The 23,947-nt window shown below is 41.3% G+C and overlaps 1 protein-coding gene across 1 annotated transcript; it reads left to right on the top strand.

The window, feature by feature from the left end:
* The first annotated feature begins 8 nt into the window (after nucleotides 1–8).
* CHP1 (calcineurin like EF-hand protein 1) lies at nucleotides 9–19,738 on the top strand. Its single transcript, XM_075502724.1, has 7 exons — nucleotides 9–260; nucleotides 5,678–5,750; nucleotides 13,081–13,161; nucleotides 14,463–14,590; nucleotides 15,487–15,548; nucleotides 16,607–16,729; nucleotides 18,038–19,738. Exons 1-7 carry the CDS (start codon nucleotides 194–196, stop codon nucleotides 18,089–18,091), a joined length of 588 nt encoding a protein of 195 aa, XP_075358839.1. The 5' UTR covers nucleotides 9–193; the 3' UTR covers nucleotides 18,092–19,738.
* Nucleotides 19,739–23,947: the final 4,209 nt, after the last annotated feature.

The following is a 23,947-nucleotide window of genomic DNA, read 5'->3' on the forward strand; positions in this document are numbered from 1 at the left end:
GGCCGGGCCGGGCCGGACGCGGCGGGCGGGGCGATAAGAGTTGGTGCGGGCTCGCCTTCCGTCTCAGTGCTCTGGGCGGCCGCAGTCGGGCCCGTGCTGGGGGTGGCTGTGGTACCGCCGTCGCTGTTCGGCTGCGTAACTCTTCCCGGCGCGGAGCACGGCCCTTCCCTTCCCCTCAGGCCCAGCGGCGGCGATGGGTTCCCGGGCGTCCACGCTGCTGCGGGACGAGGAGATCGAGGAGATCAAGAAGGAGACGGGCTGTGAGTGTGGGGGCGTGAGGCGAGGCGGGCCGGGAAGTGCTGTGGGGGCTACGCGCCTGGAGCGGGGCAGCGCCCCGTCCCTCAAGCCGGGGAGGCGCCTCGGCCAGCCGCGCCGCCGTCCATCCCCTCGCGGCTGCACGCCCAGCCGTGCCCGGGGCGGCCGGCCCTGCCCGGCGGGGGGAGGTGAGCGCGGTCGCTGCGTTCCTGGCTGGGCAGTGCCTGGTCCCGCTGGCTCTGGGCCGGGACCCCGCTGTCCCCAGCGATTGGCGGCGGACATGTCTCGTAGGCCTGCGGAAACCTGCGAAACGCCTCTTTGTTCGCCCCCCCCCCCCACCCCCCCGTCGCCGCGCAGGAGCGGGCCTGGGGCTGGCAGAAACCCGCGGGCAACGCGTCTCCTTTGGTACTCTGCCGGTCTCCCGCTCGCTTGGGGCTGGCAGTGGCCGCTGGCTGTAAATACAGCTGCTGGTAGCTGAGGTGCTCCTTGGGCTGGCCTGAACGCGACAGGGGCAGCTGCGGGGGCTGGTGTTTGCTTGGCGCACTAAAAAGCGAAAGCTGTCATCCATCCATCCAGCCGGGTATCTGCGAGTCCTTTCGGCTCCTGGCTATGCTAGGGTTGCGGGGGAGACCTCGCGTGGGAGCCATTACTGTGGTTTAAGGAGGCGAAGATCGGCTGTATAACGGCAGCGAGATCTGAGTGGGAAGGGAGAGAAGCAGTGCTCTTGGTATCTGTAGTATTGCATTTGGTCAGAGATAACTCGTTAGATTTTGAAGAGTTGTCCATCTCTCTCTGGTGGTGGAGTTTCTCTCCAGCAGCTGTTTTTAGCCCGAAAAAACTCATTGTATAGTAATTTTTTTTCCAAATGTTATTTGATTCATAGGCTATCGCTAAGGTTGCTTTAAGGGTATTCAGAATGAATGCTGAATGGCATTTAAAACATAAAGGAGGTAACGTAACTTGTGAAAGTTGTGTATGCTCAATTAAAAAAAAGTGAAAATTCCTCCACTAGTCAGCAATTGGGAGAGCATTATGCAAGGTGGACTGTAATATATAGCTACTTTATCCTATAGTATTTGATTGAGTTCTTCTCCATAAACATAAAGTACCTTAGAAAAGGTAAGAAACAGTGTTTTCAATTTGGCTGATGGAATGGTTGCCTATCTGAGAATTCTAGCAAATACTGAATGATAGTAAACGGAGGGTGCCCTCCTAACTAGTTGGAGAGAGGAGGCCATATGATGGGTATCACTTTGCTGTTTGCTTCTCTCCGCCCCTTCAGGTAAACAAGGTCTTCCCAGATCACGTTTTTTTCCTGCTTATGCTTGCTGATCTGTTCTTGCTACGTGAAGATACTTTCCTTGGTTTTCTTTCCAATAGAAATGGTATCATATATTCATTTTAGGTGATAGTTTATTTGTGTCAGGAAAATGAGTGGCTACAGAAAAGGAGTGGAAGAAAATTAAGACGGTACTGGCTAGCGTAATGGACGGATGAGTGAGTTAACATAGTTTCCATGATCCTTTTTCCATCTGTCAAGGGAACCTTCTACAGGAAGGCTATGATAAACAACTAGGAATGTCAAAGTCTGCTTATCCAGCAAGAACTTATTGTTTGGTTTTTATTTTTTTCTTTTTAATCACAAAGATCATAGAGTAAAGGTAGCCTCACCTAATTTATAAAGATGCTTTAAAAACCAAACCCCAAATCTGGAATGTTCTTCCAAAAGGTTTTACTTTTGTTCCTTGTGCCAATATTTGGTTTTTTGTCAGCGGTTTTTTATTCATAGAATTTTACTTACATGATAGTTAAATAAATACCATTAAGATGGCTATATAGGCATTCTAAGCAATAAAACCACTCGGCTCTAGTTACCTCTAAATACTTTTCTTATCTTCACAGTGGGGAGCTTAAAGTTGTGATCAGTAGGTTTAAGCTTTGTGGCCTGAGTTTTGTTAATTTTCCTGTGTTTTTACTATTCGATTTTATAAGTAATACCACTTTGTTAATCAAGCATTGCTATTCTCCAACTCATGCTAGCTTGTAAGTCATCACAGTTTGTCTCGTTGACTTTATCAAACCTTTTTGTTCCCACCCCCCAGCCTGTAACCACAGTCTAGGAATGCGATTTTCCTCTGCCTTTTATACTTCTCTAGGTAGATGGAAAATTCCACCAAGCTCTTAGCACTGTTACACACTTCATATAGGTGCGAATATTTATGCAAGGTACAAGATGGGGGGAAAAAAACCCCAGGACACTGGTTTATCTGGAACAAAGTTCACAGGGAGAATGCTAAGTCAGTGTTACTGAATAGAGTATCCTGTGGTTTGTTAGAAACTTGATGCTGATGATGGTTTACCTACTAAAGAGTTTGAGAAAGGGACTTCGTAGATGTGAAACAATTTGGCAGTATTACATGTCCATCTTGAACTGATGTTCTGGTAAGTGCTCCTAAGGATTCTTTTTTGGCCTCCTTACTGTGAAACACAACTTCTTCAGTTCATCTGGGATAAGTATGAAGCACTGAACAGAACACTTAACCAATTCGATTGAGTTCAACTATGGAATTATACAACTTTTCTCTTGTTCAATTTTATGTAGCACAAAACTGAACAGCTAATGATACTAACATAAGTGATAAACCATATGTTAGTGTTCTTTAGCTGAACAGATTAAAAAGATATCTTTTAGGGGACTTGAAGCATAGTCTTTCAAAAACTGTACAATGACACTTAATCTCTTGAATGAAATCTGAGTTTGGATTAAAGTTCCATATTAATTTTTTTATGTTGTGGTGAAAAACACTTCTTGGCATAATGAGTTTAGAAACATCTGCAAAGGTAATGTTTCCAAGAACATGTCCACTGAAACCTCTACTTAGTGACAGAAAACTTCCATCAGGTTCTCAGTAACAAGTGGTAAGCCTGAAGTTGACAGTCCTAAATCTTGTATGATGTTGTAAGGAAATTGTTTGCTTTGCATATAAACATTTTGAAATTTGAGTTTGAAAAAAACTGTAAGTAGTCCTAATTGCTTTTGTATTTCAGTAACAACTATAAGAAACAGATCAGAGGTCCAAGATGTTGCTTGTCTGCATTCTGTTGCAAGCTTTTGGAAAGCCATTGGAATGTAACAGTATTCAGACTATTTGGTTCACACCCTTTGTTCCCATGCTTTGAAGCAGTCTACCTAAGGATTAATAATAAACTAATGCTCATATCAGAGCTTAGGAGAAAAAATATTTTAGTAGTAACAGGTGATGGATATTCCACTGGATTTTTATATATTTTTTTAAGTGTATAAATATCATATATGAGTTTATGCTAATGTTTTAGGCATTTCAGAATATTTAATTGCAAAAAACTTTCTCATTATTTAACAGAGGTAAAATAGAGCGTACAGCTCCAATTCTAGAGGTCTTGACTTAAATTTTTAGAAGGACCTTAGTGGGATAGCAGTATAGATAAAATCATGTTTCAGCTAGCTTTAAGCCTTACCCTTTGATTTTAAGAAGCAGTCATAAATTGCAGATCTTGTTTCTGGTTCTCCTATGCTCAGCAGGGAATGTCAAAATCTTTATTTTGCATGAGAAGGCTCTGAAAAGTGTCTAGTGATGCAGCTTTCGTGAGGGATGAGAGCCAAAAAGGAAATTATGAAAGAATACAGTGGTGGACCTGAATCATCTTCCTTTCTCATATCACTGTGATACGGTTTTTGTCTAGTATGATGTTAACAAAAACACCTCTTCTCCTGTCAATAGCTACATACTATTTATCACATACTAGCTGTTATGGAGGTGTTCCAAAAAATTGAGTTGCTGACATTAGTTTGGAAATGGTAGCTGAGTAGAATTCTCATCACTGACTTTCTTTCCAGGGAGGAGTAGGAGTACAGGGCTTAACATCAGAGATGTAACTCTAGGCTATTCTTTTTTTCATCATCAGTTGTGGTTATTGCATATCATAGCTACAACACTAAATCAGAAATGCAGAAACTCAAAGTCTTTAAAATACTGGTGCCTGCTTTCTGTGTGTGTTGCTTAACTTGAAATTGCGCAAGCTGCCCAGTCTGATTGCAGAGAAGTTGCCTTAGGTGGAACTGAGCAAACTGCCCAACCCTATGCAAAGAATGAAAGTTGCCGAGGAGACAAGGAAAAAAAAGAAAAACCCCTGTTGCTGGCAGGTCATCCTAAAGGAGGGAACAGCTGAACCTAAACAAATACCCTGGAGAAAGAACAAACCTGAAAAAAAAAATTGCCTCAGTTGTCACCAATCAGACAACTGCTGTGCAACCTGTTCCCAAATAAGTTTTAGCAAGTAACAAAAGCATTGTATGTGTGCTGGTGAAGGCTTTTAAAACAATTGAATCTGAAAATGACATTAAGTCCTAGTTTAACATTGTAGAAAATCACACCTTTACTGAGTAAACATTAAAATTCAATTCAGTCTTATTTCATGTATTTATTAACTTCATCTGAAGAGGCTCTGAAAAAGCCAAGATCTTCTGTAGGGCATTCTTTTCAGTGTTAAAGGAATTGCTATTCTAGATAGGTTTAATCTGCTCCCACCATGGACTGTTCTAAAGATCTAGATGTCTAGTATCTTGGGTTGTCTAATATCTTGGTAATGTTGACACCATGATGCTAAACTTAATACTGGCTTTGGAATTTCTGTTTAAAATTGCAGATCTAAAAGTCTGCACTAACTTTCTGCTTGCTTTGTGTGCCAACTCCCTCCTGAACTTATTTAGAAATAGACTTTTTAATTTTTAACTCCATGTCCTAGAAGCCTGGAAATGACTATAGTGAACCCCAAAATGAACAAACTGTTTAGATTCAGGCAGTCCTGTAAAGGAAGAAGAGTGATCAGGTGTAAAGTCTGCCTGACCACTTTCCAGATGCAGAGAAACTGAGTACGCTTTCCATCTTTAGATGGAAAAAGACAACAGGAGTAGAGATAAGCAAAAGAGAAGGAAAGATACTACAGCAGAGGTCTGTGGTGTCATGAATGATGCGGAGGTCATTAGTAGAGGCTGTGTCCAGATTATTTCTAGCCATAAAGGAATTAAGGGAAATACAGTGGAACTGTGAATTTGTATTTTTTTCCTCTTTAATTGCCATTTACTGAATCAGATAACCCAAGAATGTTTGAGACCAAAAATATAAACTGGTAGAAGGCAGAGTTGGACAAATTTTTGAAGAATGGGCTTAATTGTTGGTTCTTGCATATTGAGGTGCTCATGAAGTCCCTAAACTGCTGATGGCTATGTGCTTCCAATGTTACTTGTTTTGTGTAATCTTTTTTTTTTTTTTTTTTGAGCACAGCTTCTGGCAACAGAGTAGTTCAGTGTAATGAGGTCTGTTCCTATGAGGAATCATTGACATGCTAATTTGTGTTTCTTCTTTCTTTTTTTTTTCTTCAGTCTCCCACAGTCAAATCACCCGCTTGTACAGTCGTTTCACCAGCCTAGACAAAGGAGAAAATGGCACTCTTAGGTGGGTATCGTCACTAATTCAGCTGTCCTTGCATTGACACATATCTGTAATGGTGGCTTGCTGTTGCAGGATGCCTGCATGTTTTCCTCATGGTGAATCAGTGAGGCTACTACAACAGGTTCTTTCATACCTACTGTCTATGCGGACATTCAAGTTTGTTCTCTTTTATGAAAGGTCAGAAGAAATCTGATTGTTGAACAGAGGTGCTCTAAATACCAATTGTCTTTACTGTAGTGCTGAAGGTTTGTAGCAGTTAATACAAGAACGGTCAGATTTGGTATTCGGGGTCCCACAATAAATGTTCAGAAATGTTAAACCACGTTTTTAGATTGTTATTTTTTACCTTTCTTTATATGTTGCTTCTAATAATCACAAGAATGGTTCCACTATGTTTTCATCCTGGCTTTCATAACAAAAAGATAATTTATATTTTTGGGAGCATGGGCTCTTAACTGTTTCCAATACCCAGTGTCTTTAACACTACTTTGATTTGCAAGCCCTTTACTAGTCTTAACTTTGCACATCTTGTTGAACACCCATGTCTATTAGTATGCTCAGAAATAAAAAGAAAGAGCTGGAACCGAGTCACTGTGACTAAAGAATAAAATGTGTATTTGTTTAAAGTAGTAGTGCAGGTTATTCCAAGACCTTTAAAGTATTTGTCTTCTGTCTACAATTTGAAAACTACAGAAGCGAATCAGTTTCTTACAACTTAATCAATTAAATAAAGATGAGGCTTAAACTTTATCTGCAAAACATTTTTCACTTTGATGGACTGAGTCTGCTGGAAAGAGTATTCTCAACTGAAAGGTAAAGTGTAGTGGGATGATTGCCTGTCAAAATACATCTGCCTGCTGTCTTTGTTCTGTAGCCTTCCTCGCTCTGGTTATTGTATTGCATGTTGGTATTGGTTTGCCCTTTATTTACTGAACTAATTATGAATTCTGATTGTATTAAATTGCTTATTATTCTTCTCTTTTGATGTTGCCTACAGATTACATTATTATGGAAACATATGACAAATAAGAGCTGTCCATGATTGCACCAGGGTCGCAATTTTGCGACCAACATAGTTAGTCTAAGACCATACTGCCACTGAAAGTATGTTGCTTTTCTGTGTTGATGCTGGTACTCAAGGCTCATCTTTGGAAACTAACCTACAGCTTTGAAAACTTGCCAGGCAAAACAACAAAAAAGAATCTGATCCGTTTTCAGGTGGATTTTGTTCCCATTCACCGTATAGCTGCATATGCCAGAACCAGTGCACAGGGAAGCTAGAGAGAATGCAGGAGAGAGTAGGAAGGGGAAAGGGACCTTGTTGTAGCATAGTATACGGGGTCTGGCTGGGATGGAGTTAATTTTTTTTTCATAGCAACTCTCTCCCAGTCAAACCCAGTAAACATAGATTCAGGGGTCACCTGGGGTTTTGTATATGATCTTGCAATATGTGATCGTAGGATGCCCTATAAACCTATAAAAGCTGGACCTGCTTATAAACCAACCTAACTATAAAGCTAGAATCACTGCTTCGAAGATGAAGGTGACAAGTTGTAAGGTACACTATCTTTGGCAGTACTGCCGGCTTACTGCAGTTTCCTTTCCTGAAGGAAATATGCAGTTCCTTCTGGTGCCACAAATTGCTGACTTCTCAGTTAACATTTAAGTAACTGGTTGTGGAGTTGTACTGTAAACAGGACTACTGAGTGATTATTTTTGGTTAAAAATACTCTCCCTCCCCTTTTGGTTCATGTAGATATTTTTAAGCTGACTGACTCCAGTGATTTGGACTGTGGCTATACTGTAAATATCTGGACTTGCATAGCTGAAGGGATGACAAAATGGATCGTGGGTGTGGAAACACTTGGCTTGGGATGGGATGGGCAGGAACTTCTTAAGCCCACTCTGTCACTGAAGCTAATGTATCATATCAATTATAGCATTGGCTAATTGGACATTGTGACATACAGATCAGCTGATGATTTTGTAGGTAAGGTTAATACTACTTATGTCTCAAAATTAAATTGCTTGAAAGAAAAAGACTAACAGCCCCTTCAAACTTTGCATGTGAGTTTAGTCTTCACTGGTGAACAAAGGCGATGGCTGCCAGACTAGCACAATTTGAAGCTAGCACACACTCTTCTCTCCAACTTTAAATTCACCTGTTGAGTCCATAAACTTCAAAGTGATTGTATTCAGTTTATGTAAGAGTGGTAATTCTATAAATGTCTGTTGCACAGTGCTTAGTTTCATAGAGTTATGTATCGGGAGGAGTTTGACTTTCATTGTCGATAATCACGTGGTACTTGGGAAAGGAAGTGAAGTTCATTTGGAAAATCCCAGCAACTGTGCAAACTGTCATCCATTAACTTGGAGTCTTGGCCTCTAAGCATAGCCTGCTCCCAAACATGGCTGACTTAGAGTGGCATTCAGATTTTGAAACCTGTCCTGGCACCCACAATATCTGCAAACTATTAAGTTTAAGTAATGGAAAGCTACTTCCTGGGAAAAAAAAAAATGAGGGGAGAGTAAGAAGTACAGCTCAAAGTCATAAATGTTGGTTTGTGAAATACTGATCAAAGAGAACTTGCTACTTTGAGACAAGTGAAGTGAAGTTATCACTTGCTTACTGCCACAAAACAGTTTAGAAGGCATGTCTTCTGTTTGTTTCCTGTGAGCAAGAACGATTTGTTTCCATTAAGGATGAGTTATACCTTTGACTTACAAATCAGACATGACAGAAATCACTCATGTGACTATGATCAGGAAAAGAAGTGTTAGACAGTTCTTTATGGCATGAAATAAATCTTTAAATGTGTACCACCCTTCTGAAGAAGAGGAAAAGCTGTGTTGTCCTTCTTATCTATGTATTAAAAATGGGCGAGGTAAAGAGCATTTTGTACAGAAGATCTGGTAGATGATGATTAATCCTCGTGGTTAGAGAAGACAGGTAGTTCATTCTGGAACTATAATCAAAAGCTGAAATCTTTCCTAGCCAGATGTTTCTATCCAGCGTACCTATGTGCAGTTTCTTTTTAGAGTTACATAAATGAGATGTAAGAGAAGTGTATTGTAAAAGCCAGGACAAAACCGTTCCTTTTAAAATTCTTCTGTCACCTTTGATTTCAATACTGTGACGTGCTGAGTTGGCAAAATAAATGGTTGATACCCTTGGATGTCCATAGCTACATCTAAATTGTGAAATCTGAAACATACTTGGTCTGCCTACATCCTAACTATAGGTCAGGAGGAAACCAGTGTGCATGTTCTCATCTTGGAAATCAGAAAGAAGATATTATAGCTTATGGCCAGGATAAGTATGTTCTTGCTTCAGTGAGTCTCCTTGTTGGGCTGGTACTGAAGTGTACCCACACAAGAATACATCTGCTCCAGAATTTATCTACTAGTAAGTAGCTCTAGACAGACACATATAGAGCTATAAAAAGGAGATACTTGTCTAAACTGCTACTTATGCATGTAAGTTTTGCATGGAACCTCCCACTTACAGTAGTTTCTTCTGCACTGGGGAAATGACAGGTTAAGCACTTCAGAAGTATTTTTTACTGTAGAGCAATTGGTATAGCCTGGTGAGTGTGGAAGAAGGAAGGGAGGGCAACTATTCTGAAAGCTGATACATGAGGAGAATAAACACACTGAGCTGTTTATGCATATCTCATGCTTATGAAAGCTGTTCACAAGGTGGGGTCTCCTGGAGAACTTCAGAAAGCCTCTGATCCTGAGAGAAGGGTGACGAGAGCTAGGCGGGTCATCTGTTAATCTTTGTCAGTGAATTGAATCCTCTCAGTCTGGAAAGATTTCAAAGTAAAACAAAAGCTAGCTCTCTGAATGTGGAATTCTTTACCTTTGCTTAAGAAAATGCAAAGGGTTTTTAGCTTTATCTAAAACAGGCAAGACAGGCAGGATACGGGTTTGGATTGGAGAATGACAGGGTACTAGAATAGTCTATACTTCCATCCTCGACCATGCTTTATTCACACTGCTTCCTGCCCCTCTGCTCATCTAATTATCGCCTTTACTTTTAGAGTACTTCTTGGCCTAATGTTTATAAACCAATTACTCCTCTGATAGCTAAGTGACTTTTTAGATTTGTGTAAAACATGTAAGGATGAAGTTAGATGAGATGGCTGACACAGCTGTGAAAGAGGAAGATATCCATCCTCTTTCCCTATAATTTCTCCAGGTTCCCAGCACCTCTTTGTCAGCCATGGTGCTGTTAGATTTTTTTGAAGGTTTTTGAACTGCTTCAAGTTGCTAATTCAACAGAAAGATAATTGGGAGGATGGAGAGGAGGAAGGTGGGGAGCTTTTGTGGGGGTTAGTGGGATACATTAGACCACCAAAAGGTGTGATGAATGACAAAGCTAACCTTAGCAAGGGAAGGGAGTAATGAGACCTCTTCAGTAGTAACCTGTTAAATCTGTTTGACCATCTTGCATGATATACCTTACTACTTTTAATTATTTGCCTTTTTCAAGTAATTTCGTGTTGCCTATGTCCTCTAGACATTTTTCCTTTCCTCTACCACTTCTGTTTTGCATATGATTTGTTTTCTCCCCATTTTTTACTTTCCCTCAGCTCTAGATAGCCCTACCCTCATTCCTGTTGAGAGAACAGTACTCTGCTACTATCTAGAAGTAAAAGAAGGGTGAACAACCAGAACTAATGGAAGCAAAAAAGGGTCTAGTAGGGTAAGGCAGAGCCACCTTTACGGTAGGGATCTGCTATGTGCCTTGGAGCATATACTCCTGCTTAGAAATACTTGTTTTAATTAAAATCTACAAATTCCTTACTGCAAACTATGTCTAAGTGTTAATGCACTGGCATATATATTAAATGGTTGGCCTGCGTAATGATAACGTGCAGTTAAATGTTGCTTTGCATGTTACATTTAAGCAAGGATTTAATAGAAGCCAGGTTCCTGGAAAGATGTGTTAGAAGAACCTTGTTGCTATGGCACATGAGCACAGAAGAAGTAGAGGGCATCCTGTTTCCTGTAAGCTCCAGCCTCAGCCAGATGAAGGTGGTCCCTAATGACTGCAGGAAACCTTAGTTTATAAAGTGGAGAATAACTTACATCATGCATTCATTTACTTTTATGGCTGTTACAGCTATTTCAATTATAACACTCACTCAGTAATGTGCTCTTAATAAGCAAAAATGGTCTACTGCAATGCTGATAATGACAGGACAAATAGATTAGAAACCTGGGGACTTATTTGTGGTTAATTGTTAATCTCCTGTTAGAAAGCAGAACAACTGGAGGCTGAAATGCTGAGTGTAAATTGAGGTTCAATAGTAAGAAATAGTGATATGCAAGTAAAAAATCCTGAAGCATTGGGATTTTGCTCTAAATGGAAGAGAGGGCAGTTGCTGCTTTTAGCTTGTAAATGGTAGCATTGACACTGAAGTCCTATTGTTAAAATTTTGTTACTAGGACATAGGTTTTCCACATCACTGCATCTCCTGCCTAAATTGCTAATGTATACTTTGCCCTTCAGCTATAGTTTAAAATGCAGCAGTCCTGAAGGGTCTGGTAACAAGTTGATCATATTATACCTACAGATGTTAACTTTGCCTATTAAAAATAATTCAGACTTGGTCAGAGCAGAAGTTTGCTGGGATAGCTTAAAAATATGGCCAGGTCGCTCTATTAGAAGGTCAAACAGTTTAACCATGTTGTAATAGATATATTATAATTGGGACTCTTAACAGTACTGTGGTGTGACTGGGTGCAAGGAGTGCTTTAGAATGCATTTAAAACTAGAACGTTTTTCTTCTGTGCCTTTCCCAGGCTAGACTAGTAAGAAGGTTAGCAGGTTCCTTTTTTCCCCTGTCTTTAAGATCACAGTATTATAAAAGGCCAGTATACTTAAATAATCTCAAAATCTGTTCATGTTTACTTTACTCTGCTAGGTTTTTTTGTGTAATGACATCGTGAATCAAACCTTGTCGCTGATTCATTTAGTGAGCATAGGTTTCAAAAGTAGCAAACATTTAGTAACCACGTTTGAGACTTTGACCAAAATTTCAAAAACAGCAGGACTGCATTTGACTTGAAGGGAATTGCCAATATTTCTGGAGGCTGGGGAGGAAATGTCAAGCTATGCATCCAGGCAGAATAGATTTTGTTTGTTTGTTTTTTTGTTTTGGGTTTGTTGATTTTTTTTTTTTTTTTTTTTTTTTTTTTTTACAACCTTACCCCATTGCTGTTATCTTTGCAATTTAAAACCTAAATGATTATGGAGTACACCTTGTACTAACTGATAAATGGCTGTACTCTGTAGTGTGTGTGTGGGGGAAACAAACACCCCAAAAACAAACCTGTTGACCGAAGTATTCGCTAAGATACACTTGGTGTGTCTGCCTTGGTCACACCAAGATTATCCCACTTTCCTGTCAGTGACATTCTATTAGATTAAAAGAAAAGAAAAATTATTAGACCAACTCTAATAATAGAATGGACCCTATGTTCATGTGATACTGATCTAAAATGTGTCTTTTAAAATGTGATGTAAACATCAGTACAGCTCATTATGTCTTCCAGATGAGAAAAAGCTATAACAATGTAAGCATACCTATGCTTATACTATACTGTGTACATACAGTCATGAGCAGAACAGAGAATGGCTGGCAAGAGCAGTGAGTATTTGCAATGTACTCGTGAAGTTACATCTAATGTACAGGCCCCTGTCAAAGTCTAAATTTACTACTTTAAAATAGGGGTGCTGCTTGGCTGAAGTGAAAATAATCTGAAATTTGTCACTTATTATAAGATAGAAAGTTGTTGCATTAAACTAAAAGAATTCTATTAGAGTATGCCAATCACCTGTGGTATGTTTGGAGGAATATGGTATTGTCCCATAATCTGGAATAGGGTAGTCTGGAAAAATGATGCCAACTCAAATGATTCAGTACCAAAATAATTATTAAAAAAATAAAAGTTCATTTTCATTTTGAAGCCATATTTTCTTCAAAGCCATTTCGGAAGCTTTCCCTTCCTTAAATTGCAAACTAGTTGGCATCATTACAGCGAAGGTTTCTAGCACAATGTTAGCATCTGAGAAGTGCTGTTAACATGATAAATGAACACTGCTAGTCTGTAATGTAATACAGGCTTGGCATTGTCTTTTGCTTTGTTTTGTGCCATTAGTCATAGAGAAAACATGATTTAAAGAGTTACATTTTAAAAACCACCACGTGTCTTTCTGCAGAAATAGAACCCAACGGATGTTTTATGGTGAATTCTTTTTAAGCAACTTTTTCTCCTCTGACTTCAACGTTATGCAGACTTCTTGTGTTCTTGCTTTACTTAGCCGTGAAGACTTCCAGCGGATTCCAGAGCTTGCCATCAATCCACTGGGAGACAGAATTATCAATGCCTTCTTTCCAGAAGGGTGAGTTCCAATGGACTGAATTTGTGACCAGGCACAAAATTTGTAGTTCATCAGAAGTTTTGATAGAAGTGAAATGCTGATAATTAAAGCACAGAATTTGAATTTACTAATAATTGAACACCTCAAACTTGTCATTAAATGTGTGTGGGTACATTGTTTCCTCAGCATGTTTTCATTCTGTAACGAGAAATACTTCACAACCTTAGAGTTTTGTGTGCTTTTATTCATTAACAAACTCAGACTTCGTGTCAGAGTGCTCTGCTCTTCTTGCTATGCTGCTGAACACTTCTAAAGAAAGTCAAGGCCATGTATGGACTTTGGTTCTTAAAGCAAACTTGTAGCAATACTATTTTATGCTAAGTAGCATTGCAATTAACTATTTCAGTCTTGGTTTTCACCTTTTAGCCTCTAAGTGTACCTTTGTTATTACATCTGCGCTTTTTGTTTGTTTTTAGTTTTTGATCACATTTAAGACATAGCTTATGGCACTTCTAACAGAAATCCAAAGAGATGATCAGATTTGCAGTACTGTCTCTTCATTATACCTCTCTAGATTGTTCTATGGAATCTGCCGCTGTTCTTGAACACGTTTGTCATTACCGATTGATGAAGATTGGATTGTCTAATCAAGTCATAATACCAGCTAATACCCGGCAGGATTTCCTGAATAGAAAGCAGGAGTCCTGGAAAGTACTTACATAGCTGGTTCCCACAGAAACTCTAGAGAAGGGAGCTATTTGGGAGCTGTGAGCGATGGCTGCCCCACAAGCAGGAGGCAAGGGTGACAACAGCAAAGCTGGCAGGGGTGATGTACTCACTGGCACCTGAACAAGAAAAGCAGAGCAGGTCCAGTGACTGTTGTCACATCAGCCAACAGTCCAGTGGTTGCCAGACAAGTTGACAGCGGTGAAGCAAGTCTCGGGTCAGTCCAGGGAATCAGGGTCCAGATCAGCAAGATACATTGCCAGACTTGGGCATAGCTGCAGGATAGCTCAGGCAAGGGCCAAGGGTGAGGGCTTGAGCTTAAATGGAGCTTGCAGGCAAGGGGAGGGGAGCCCTCAACAAGACCTCTCACAGCTTTTTTTTTCTTTTTTTACACATCATACTTCACAACAGTGTGATCCCAGGTTGCAACTGCACTGTATCAGAGCTGGGTTTGAGCATAGGCAGCCAAACCTTGGGGAGGTGGGAATGGAAGAGTCTGCATGGTATTAATGCTTTAGACATTCATACTCTTCTTTACTGAACTAAAGAACTTGTATAAGCTATGCTAAAACTGACCTGCTGAAATACTTACGCAGAGAAGACCAGGTGAATTTCCGTGGATTCATGAGGACACTAGCCCACTTCCGACCCATAGAAGATAATGAAAAGAGCAAAGACCAGAATGGACCAGAACCACTGAACAGCCGAAGTAACAAGCTCCACTGTAAGAAATGTGAACCTTCCTACAGAAGCAATTATTTTTCTTTTTTTGCTTTTCTGGCAAGGGAGTGAAGGGGCTTGGGGTCTTCTGTACAGTTGTTCCCTGTGGAATGATATTGACTAATACCTGATTTTTTTTATTTTTTTTTTTTTTTAAATTAACTTGCAAGCTTACCTGTTCAGAATGTCAACAATTGACCCATTCTTGTATCGGAATTTGGTGGAATTGGTTGAATCTTGAATAATGCATATGCTTTTCCAAACATCTCATAACAGAAGTGTTTCAAAATGGATTGCATCCAAAATTATTTCAGATTTAGAAGCCACGTCCCATATGTGAATGGGCTTTTCTGCTTCTTTATCCAGTCTTCCATATAGTATAGTGCTTTTTCCTCACCTTCAGCTGAGTACTTTCTTGAGTATTTGGATGTCTGCCTACAGTATGAGCAGAATGCTCTTGCTTACTAATCAAAGTTGGCAACAGTCCTCAGAGCACTTAAAATTTCTGTCATATCTCATCCAGAATATAGTCAAAGAGAATGAATGGTAATGTAAAAATGGTTGGCTCTGAAGTTAAAGGATTGAATGCATCTTGGTGGTAATTATACTTCCATGACTTGGGGCTTTGAAGAAACACCTCTGCAAGCAGAGTGCTTCTGAAAGTACTCATACTGAGTACTTAAGTAAGATTTTTCACTTCTTAGCAATAATGTTATTCCTGTATGCGGTAATAACACTTTATGGAACTGAACATGAATTTTATGGTGAATTAAAATTCTAAGCTAATTGTCTTAAAATGACTTATGAATGCCTACTATTGTTTCTTTTTAGATAAATGTATTGTTATGAAGAAAAATAATGGCAATTGAATTAAGCTGCTCGTTCTTTTCTTCCCTGTAGTTGCTTTTCGGTTATATGATCTAGATAAAGATGACAAGATTTCCAGGGATGAGCTTCTTCAGGTAAATAGCACAGGGCTGCTTTGAATGACTCCATTGTGACCTTCTCTGACTTCACACTCATTTAGAATGAAGAGGGGAGTTACAACAGTCTTCTCAAGAGAACTCCTGAAGGAATTTGGTGGCTAATTGATTATCTCTGGTTTAAAGCTTTAGATATGGTGTGAGACTTTAAGGTTGGTAGCCCAGGCTGTTCTGTCAGACTGGGTATGCTAGATTCAGGTTTAAACCAGGGCATTAGGCTAAGCAGATCCTATTGGAAATCATGCCTAAATATCCAACAAATACAGTAAGCCCTTTAAGAATTACCTTCTATAACTTTCAAAGGTGCTTCTAACAGGACTTCACAGGGACAGTGCTTGAGGTGGATTAGGTTGTTTGCCTGATCCTCTGTGCATCCTCTCAAGAGAATAAAACTTCTTGAAATTGCAGCAAAGGTAATCAAAGTTCATCAGTGCTGTATATATATGAAACTAGGCTTGAGCTAGGAGTAATTACACACTACTAATCCTGGGAAGTAGACATGGCAATTTGTGGTTCCTGATGTAGGACAAGGATTTGCTTTTGACTGAAACTGCCCTCTTCTATCTGCACAAAAAATGCTTTACTAACTGTAGAGAGTAACGGCAGTTATCATTTGACCATATACTTAAAAGATTCCTGTAGGCAACTATCTCAAACAGCAGATATTCATTCAAGTGTTGGTATGTTTTGTGGGAAAAAAATAGACAAAAGCAATGACGTACTCATTCCTAGTTCCCAAAGCTTTCTCATACTTCTACCTCTTCCTGCTGCCTAGTGAAAAAGCAGGATTCTTTGTCAAAGGTGGCTACAAAAGGAAGCTGTCTTTCCTGAAAGCCTTGATGTCCAAAGGACAAATAGAAGTCTGTCTAGAAACGACTTCCATGGAAATCCTCCAGGATTGTTCTTGAATGGTGTTATTTTGACAGTATACACGAGAAAACCAGCACTAATGCTACTTCTGTTCCTATGTCAATAATGGTTATTTTTTTTTCTTATTTAAAAAAAAATAAATATCTGGGGACTTCTGTATGTTACAGGTATTACGGATGATGGTTGGTGTAAACATTTCAGATGAGCAGCTGGGCAGCATTGCTGACCGAACAATCCAGGAAGCTGATCAAGATGGGGATAGTGCCATCTCCTTTGCAGAGTTTGTAAAGGTTGGTAAACTACATTTTTAACAACTAAATGAAACTGCTCAGTAATGGGCAAGTCATTCAGACTTAAATGCAAAGGGAAATGGAGAGGAAGTCATTCAAACAGGCCGGCCTGCCTGCCTGCATTTGGGCAAAGCAAGCCTTCTGCTAGCTCTTTCTTCCCTTCTTTATCAGGACTTTTTTTTTTATACTGTCAGTGTACTAATAATTAGTCCATATGTTTCTTCATACTCTTACATAAGCTACAGCACTGAATATACTGCAGAATTTTCACTTTTTTCTTTTGTAACCACTTCTTTCTACACAAGTAGCCTGACTAGCAGTTACAACAGAGTAATTCTGCTGTAATTGTGCTGATCAGTTTTCCCTTGTAAATTTTATCTATTAGCAACACAACTAATATCAGTATTCAAGTTCCTAGCTCTAGTCCTTTGAATTACATCTTTTGTTAGTCAGAAATAGGTAATAGCAAGGAGTCATTATATAGTCAGTGGAGAAAGTTATGCTATAGCAGAATAATTTAAACTACCTAATGGGATGGTATTGACAAGACTCATCTTGGAGGTGGACAAAGATAGGACAAGAGGCAACAGAAACTAGCTGCAACATGGGAAATTCTGGTTAGCTGTAAGGAAAACTTTTTACCAAGAGGATGATCATAGGTGCTGAAGATGTAGAACGTCCTTCCTTGGAGATATTTAAAACTTAACTGGACAAGGCCCTGATCTAGCTGGCCCTGCTTTAAGCAGGAGTTTAGGGAGTTGGACTAAAGGCCTCCAGAGGTCTCTTCAAACTTAAATTACTCTGATCTTGGAACACTGAAGTCTACTGCCTGAAACAGCCTGGAGCAGACTAATGTCTTTGTACCTCAGTGTTAATAGCAATTCAGTGAATGAAGTTGCCACCCCAGTTTTACAATGATCTGCGTTAGTGCTGCTGTGGTCTTGATTTTTAGCTCTTCAATGACTGCTCATGCCCCTTCCTCTACTCCATTCTCCCTTCTGTTTCCTGGACATGCATTCCCACACAATCTAATTTTGGGAGTCCAAGCCTTTCTGGGCTGTTGGCAGACTGAAACTGCATTAGTTACATTTTGGTTGACCGCCTTCTTCCAGCTTTAATGGCTGAAGTTTCTTTCCTTGGAAGGACCTTAGTCCAGAATGAAAAATAGCAGTCTCTAGATGAAAGACTGGCATGCCAAATTGAAGACATCCCGTCTTCCTGCCCATTTCCTCTGTACTAGAGTAAGAAACCTTGTAGGAGAGAAGTATGTACAGTAACTTAAGTAGCTGTTTCTGAATTTTATTGCAGGTTTTGGAGAAGGTGGATGTAGAGCAGAAAATGAGCATTCGATTTCTTCACTGATGGATGGAGAACCTATTCCTTTCTACCCCTACTATGTAATGAATAGAACTTCATTTTCTCCTTAGCACCTTCCCCCAGAGCATTGCTACTGGTGCATAATACAGTACATCTCCAACCCCTCCCTGATTTGTTCTACCAATGTGAACATGCCCTGTGCATCAGGAACAAAGGGAAATGGCTGCCATGCAACTTGGAAAGGAGCATTTTATTATTTTTTTTAATCTTTTCCTTTTTTTTTTTACCCTTTGTCCCTTGTCTCTTCTGCACTACTTTTTCAGCAAAAATGTCTTTCCTTATGTACTGCTGTTTAATCTACAAACTGATTCTTCTGAGTTCTGAATCTGAGAATGGAAAAATGGGAACACGCCACAGAAGCGCCCTCTGAAACACTTCGGAGACAAGCATCTACTCAAATACTAGGTCCAGTGATAATGATTCACTTTTGCTCCAGTAGCAACACCACATTATAGCTGCCTTTTTTTTTTTTTCCCCTCCCCTTTCCCATTTGGCTCTTTACATGCAGATTTGTTTCTTCCCTGCTTCCAAATCTGCCTTTTACTTGAGGACTTCTCAATTTCTATGGCTTCATTGTACAACTAGCACTGAATGCATGATGATAGCCTAGAGTACTTTAAAGTACTGTGAATAGATTTTATTCTTGTGGGATGAATTTGTAGGGACAATAGGAGAAACTGTGGTGGAGACAGGCTGCGGTGTCCTCAAAAGGAATAGAAATTCTGCACTCAGTCACTTAAACTGTTCCAGTAGCAGATGCAGAAATTTGTTTCTTTCCGTTGAGTAGCTTGCAGGCTTGAGAGCTAGTGGACCATGAAGTGCCCTCTCCAGGTTGCTTTGCTCTAAGATCCCTCCACTCATCAAGGTGGTTTTGCCTCTGAAAGTGTAAACTTGTTTACCAGTGTACATAATGCAAGAAAACTAGTCATACCAAAATCTGGATTTGTAGTTCTGTCACTGCCCCCTGGTAATAGTGTCATGAAACATAGTACTGATTTTTTTTTTTTCTTTTAAATCATAGTGGCCTGGATAATCAGTAATTATTTACATTTTCCAGTATGGAAGGTCCTGGTCTGTTAGATTTATGTTGAGGGTGGTAGCTGTATTTATGAAAGCTCTGGCATAAGAATATAATCTGGGGAAGTACATATTATCCCAAATATTTCAGAATGTATTTCTACACAAATCTCTTTGCAAGTGTAAGAAAGATGATTAATACCATTAATATAATGCTGATAAATTCAAGATATCAAAATTATTGACAGTTCAATAGTAACATAATTTTCTGTGGCTAGATTGCCAAATGATCTCATCTATTTCAGCTGGAGCACCCTATAGTCTGGGAGGTCTTTCCAATAAAACAAAAAAAGCCTTGGGAGCTTCTCTATTGAAGAATCAGTGTTATAACTGTTTCTCTATGTCATGTGTTAACATTTCTATAAATACTTACCAGTCTCAAAACTACCCTCAAATGTGCATTTCCTTTTTTCTCAGTTCCTTTAATCATCACTTGTGTTAAAGAATAACATGCAAGTCTCTGAAGGATTTTTGATTTGTTTTAAATTAAGGAATTGCAAAGTGAAATGTTGCAGTTCATTGTTTTGTGGAGTGCAGCACAATTCCAGAAAGAAATGTAAATTAAAAACCTCTACTCTGTATGAGCAAGAAACATTATAGTTTTATGACCATGTCATGTAAAATAGGAATGTAACAATGTTAACAGATTGAAAAGTAAAGTGTTTGTAGGCTTTGTGATCTGCTTAAAAGTAGGTGTTGCTCTCTTCTGGCTATATAGTTGTAACCTACAGTTGTGCCTTATTGTCCCAGTGAGACTGGATATTGTATTTATCAATCCATTAATAAACCCTCCACTGTATTAAAAAAAACCCAAAACTATTCCTGTCTGGTAATTGACTATCCTTTAATGACTGGAAAAGTTAAATACCAGTAGAATGGTGCTAGCAGGCCTTACAGATAAATTTTTTTTATAACAGCTTGTTTTCAGAGTATTAATAATCCTTCATTCTGCTGGTAGAGTGGAGGAAACTGGTGTAAAACATGAGCTCCAGCAGAGGACGTGCACTCATAATACTGCACTATGGATCCCATAACAACATGAGCTTTACACCTCTCCATGGTTCCAAACTGGGCTTCCCCCCCCCGCCCCATGTTGTTCTAATTAAAGGGTATATAATACCACTGCTGGTTTGACATCTGTCCTTACAAGCCCCCACCTTAGAAATTGGGTATTTATGCTAATGTGCTTTAAGGTGAATACAAATACTCTAATAGGTGCACAGCAAAAAAAACCCCCACAACCAAAACAAAACCCAACTAACCCTCCTGCAATAAACAAAAAACCCCTCAACTATCAGAATCTAACTTTGTTAATCTATAAATCACATGGAAGCCACTGAGTAACTTATTCAGTGTTCTGAAATCTACATATTTAACATGTAACTTAAAAGGTGGTAGACAGTTAAGGAATTTTACAGAGCTAAGATGTTAAATTTAAAATCATTCAAAACTAAGCTGTACAGATATAAGCAGATCTCCACAAAAGTAATATTTTTAGCATACCTGATTGCTTGTAGAAATTAAATCTTAAGTTGTTTTAAGAGAACAAAGGTCATCTGTGAAGGTTAAAGTCTGGAAGAGGGATAAGATTATCAGCTCAAAGGCAGAACTACTTAATATTTCATTTTTGCCTTTTGAAAAAGCAGTGTATGGGATAGGTATTTAAGTACAGATGAAACATTTTCCAGTCTACTGGCAGATAGGAAGTAAAGTCTATTTTCAAATCCACAGACTCAAGATTCAAGAGAATCTCTGGATGGTTGGCTGCATGCGGCCAATTAGTTTTCATTAACTGTTAGAGTATTTTGAAGACTACAGAGAGTGGAAATAGGTTTGATAGGTAATCAATACTGAAAGGTAGCAAATGAGTTGAGTTAAATAGCTGTAGGCCCATTAGCTTGGCATCAAGTCTGGGCAAAACAGAATCTGGATACAGGATTTGACTCAGGAGCAGAAGTAAAAATAATGTGTTTCTGTAACTTTAAGGGAAAATTACTTGAAAGGTCTGCTTTCAGTTCTTTGCAACTACAACTATGGTTGTAAACAGTGTGTGGATACAATATTTAAGTTGGCAGAAGTGTTTCGTTTAAGCTGACAATGTGCATTAAAACACTAGATAGTAGAAAAGTGTGCATTAAATGGATTAAGATTTCAACTGAAATGGCTTGTAGTAGCTGTCTGTGATGAATCACGGTTAAATGGGGGTGTTTCTCGAGAGTTTTCTGAATGGGTAAGTACTCCTCTTCACACTATTCAATACACTCACCCATCAGCTTGAAGTGTAAAATTACCGCTGCTAAAAAAAATAATTTTTGCAGATGAGACAAAAACTGGCACCGTGAATAAAGGCAGTTATTCAGCGCAATCAAGATCACTTGATAACCGCGGCCCATGCAGGCGGCTGTGCTGCTTCGGCCGGGATTTCACACACACAGCCCGGGCGCACGAAGGCGGCGGTTGGGGCGGGGCGGGGCGGGGGGAAGAGGGGGCCGCTGCTGCGCGTGAAATGGAGGCCAGGGGAGCGGCAGCAGCACCCCGAGCGGTCAGCAACGGTCACTAACGGTCGTGCCCTGGGGCTTCAGAGGAATCCCCGGCCGAGCGGGCCGTGCCTGTGAAGCACGAGCCGGGCACGAGTGAGGGGGATGACCTGGAGCCCCCGTGACAGCCACACGGACCTGGGCCCGTTCCCCACGCCTCGGCTGCCGGCCTGCACGGCAGGGGCGGGGCGGGGCGGGCTGCGGCCAGCCCCGTAGCTGGAGACGGGTGCTGGCAGGGCTGCCGGAACGGCTTCCCCCGCGGCCCCTCTGCCCCCTTCCCTCCTGGGACGGGCCGATCGCCAGGGCCGCCGGGCCGGGGCACCTCACCCCGCGGGCACCCGCCCCCCGGTGGTGTGGGGCAGGCGTTCCCGCCGCCGCTGCCCCCCCGCTTCGCGAGCGGCTCCTTTAAATTCTTGTGGAGGTCACCGGAGTCCCAGGCCAGCCCTGCTCGCGCGGCTTGAGCCAATCCTTTTCCAGGCGTGTGCCTTCCCTGGCGCCAATCAGAAAGGAAAGCCTTGGAGGCGGGAGGCCAGCCCCCGTGATGGACGGCTTGGTGCCCAATCACCGCCGAAACTGGATGGCTGATGCATATAAGTGGTACCCAATAGGCTCACGGCCGAGTGGGCGGGCCCGGCGTCGCCGGGCGCTGCGAGCCCCCCGCCGGGTGGCCGAGGTAAGGAGGGGAAGATGGCGGAGTAAGAGGAAGACGCGGAGAGGCCGGGGCCGGCCGCGGCCCCGCGGCCTCGGCCGCGCTCAGGTGAGTGTGGTGGGGAACAACGGCCCCCGGCGCGGAACCGCACCCAGCCTGGTGCCTGGTGTCCCGCTCCCTGATTGGGCTGGGCCCGGGCGCCCGCGCACCCGCCTCCCCGTCCTGCTCCGTGATTGGGCTGGGCCCGGGCATGTTCGCGCCCGCCGCTTCCTGAGGCGCGCTCCTCCCGCCGTCCAGCGCCGCCGTCCCGGGCCGGACCGGGCCGGACCGGCGAGCGCGCTCGGGCAGCTCCCCGCCCGCCTCACCCGGCAGCGCGGTCCACGCTGGGGCGGCCCCAAGAGTGTGTGTGTTTGTGTGTGTGGGGTGTCTGTGTAGTGACGGCCGGCGTCCCCCGGAGACACCTGCTGGGGCGCGGGTGAGGGGGTGGAAATCGGGCCGGTTCGACCCGCCCGGCGCCCTGAAAAGTCTGAGTAACTTGGGAGCTGGGGGCGAGGGTGTGCCGCAGCTCCGGCGGGAGCGGGCGGGCAGCGGTACCGGGCTGCAGCAGATGGCTGGGAGGGAGAGCCTGTTTCCTGCACAGCAATACCCTACAGCCGAGTTAGGAACAGCCGAGAACACGCTTTCGGTGAACAGCTGCAGCTGACAGCGTACGTGGAGAAGAGAAACCAAAATGTATCATCCGAAATTAGTCTTTTCATCTCCGGCTACAAAAATAGCACTGATTATAGTTACTCTTCGGTTATCGTTGTTATTCACGGATCCTGTGTGCCAGATGGATTTTGCTGATCTGCTAATCTGAACAGTTATATCCTTTTCTGATGTCTTTATGTCATACTGACACAGAAATGCACAAAGGGGATGGCTTCCAAGTCGTTCAACAAAACCAGAACGTACAAGTAATCTACAGTCCAAAATAAGTTTTATGAAGAGTGGAGAGATTATATTGATAGTCGAATTGATTGTAGCCTTATGAATTTATGTGATTGTTGATAATAAGGTGAAAAGGACTTTACACATGATGAAACGTGAAACTACTGCTAAAACCAGTATCTCTCCTTCCCATGTTAGTAACACACAGGTCAGGTATGCCCTAAATTTTTCAAAATTATTGGAGGTATTTTGTACTATTTTTTACTATTGGAGGTACTTTGTTTTTAAAAAAAAAAAGGAGGGGGGACTTCTTACTGAAAGCAAAAGGATTATGGTCACTAGCATGAGATTCCTTATGTTCTATATTTCATAACAATTCTTTAAATCTCGAGTTTGTCATAGGATTCTAAGTGACTGCATTTTCAACGTGCACATCAGGTAAAAGTAAAAAATTGAAGTGGTTAAATGAGAAGCACAGCTTTAGATCTTGTGGAGACGTGGTGTGTTATCTTCCATGGTCTAATAATGAAATAGTTTTTTGTTACTGGTGAAATAACTCAAAAGAAATATGATAAGTGTGTTTATCACAACTAGTTCTTAAAGCAGTAGCTGCTTATGAGAAAAACTTCCGAAGGAACATTTTACTGA

The sequence above is a fragment of the Mycteria americana genome, chromosome 5, assembly GCF_035582795.1.
Source record: "Mycteria americana isolate JAX WOST 10 ecotype Jacksonville Zoo and Gardens chromosome 5, USCA_MyAme_1.0, whole genome shotgun sequence".
Classification (NCBI taxonomy): domain Eukaryota; kingdom Metazoa; phylum Chordata; class Aves; order Ciconiiformes; family Ciconiidae; genus Mycteria; species Mycteria americana.

Coding starts and splice junctions, on each gene's coding strand:
- CHP1 (XM_075502724.1), top strand. CDS start 194: ATGGGTTCCCGGGCGTCCACGCTGCTGCGGGACGAGGAGATCGAGGAG. Junction 14,591..15,486: donor CCGAAGTAACAAGCTCCACT/GTAAGAAATGTG, acceptor TCTTCCCTGTAG/TTGCTTTTCGGTTATATGAT. Junction 15,549..16,606: donor CCAGGGATGAGCTTCTTCAG/GTAAATAGCACA, acceptor TGTATGTTACAG/GTATTACGGATGATGGTTGG.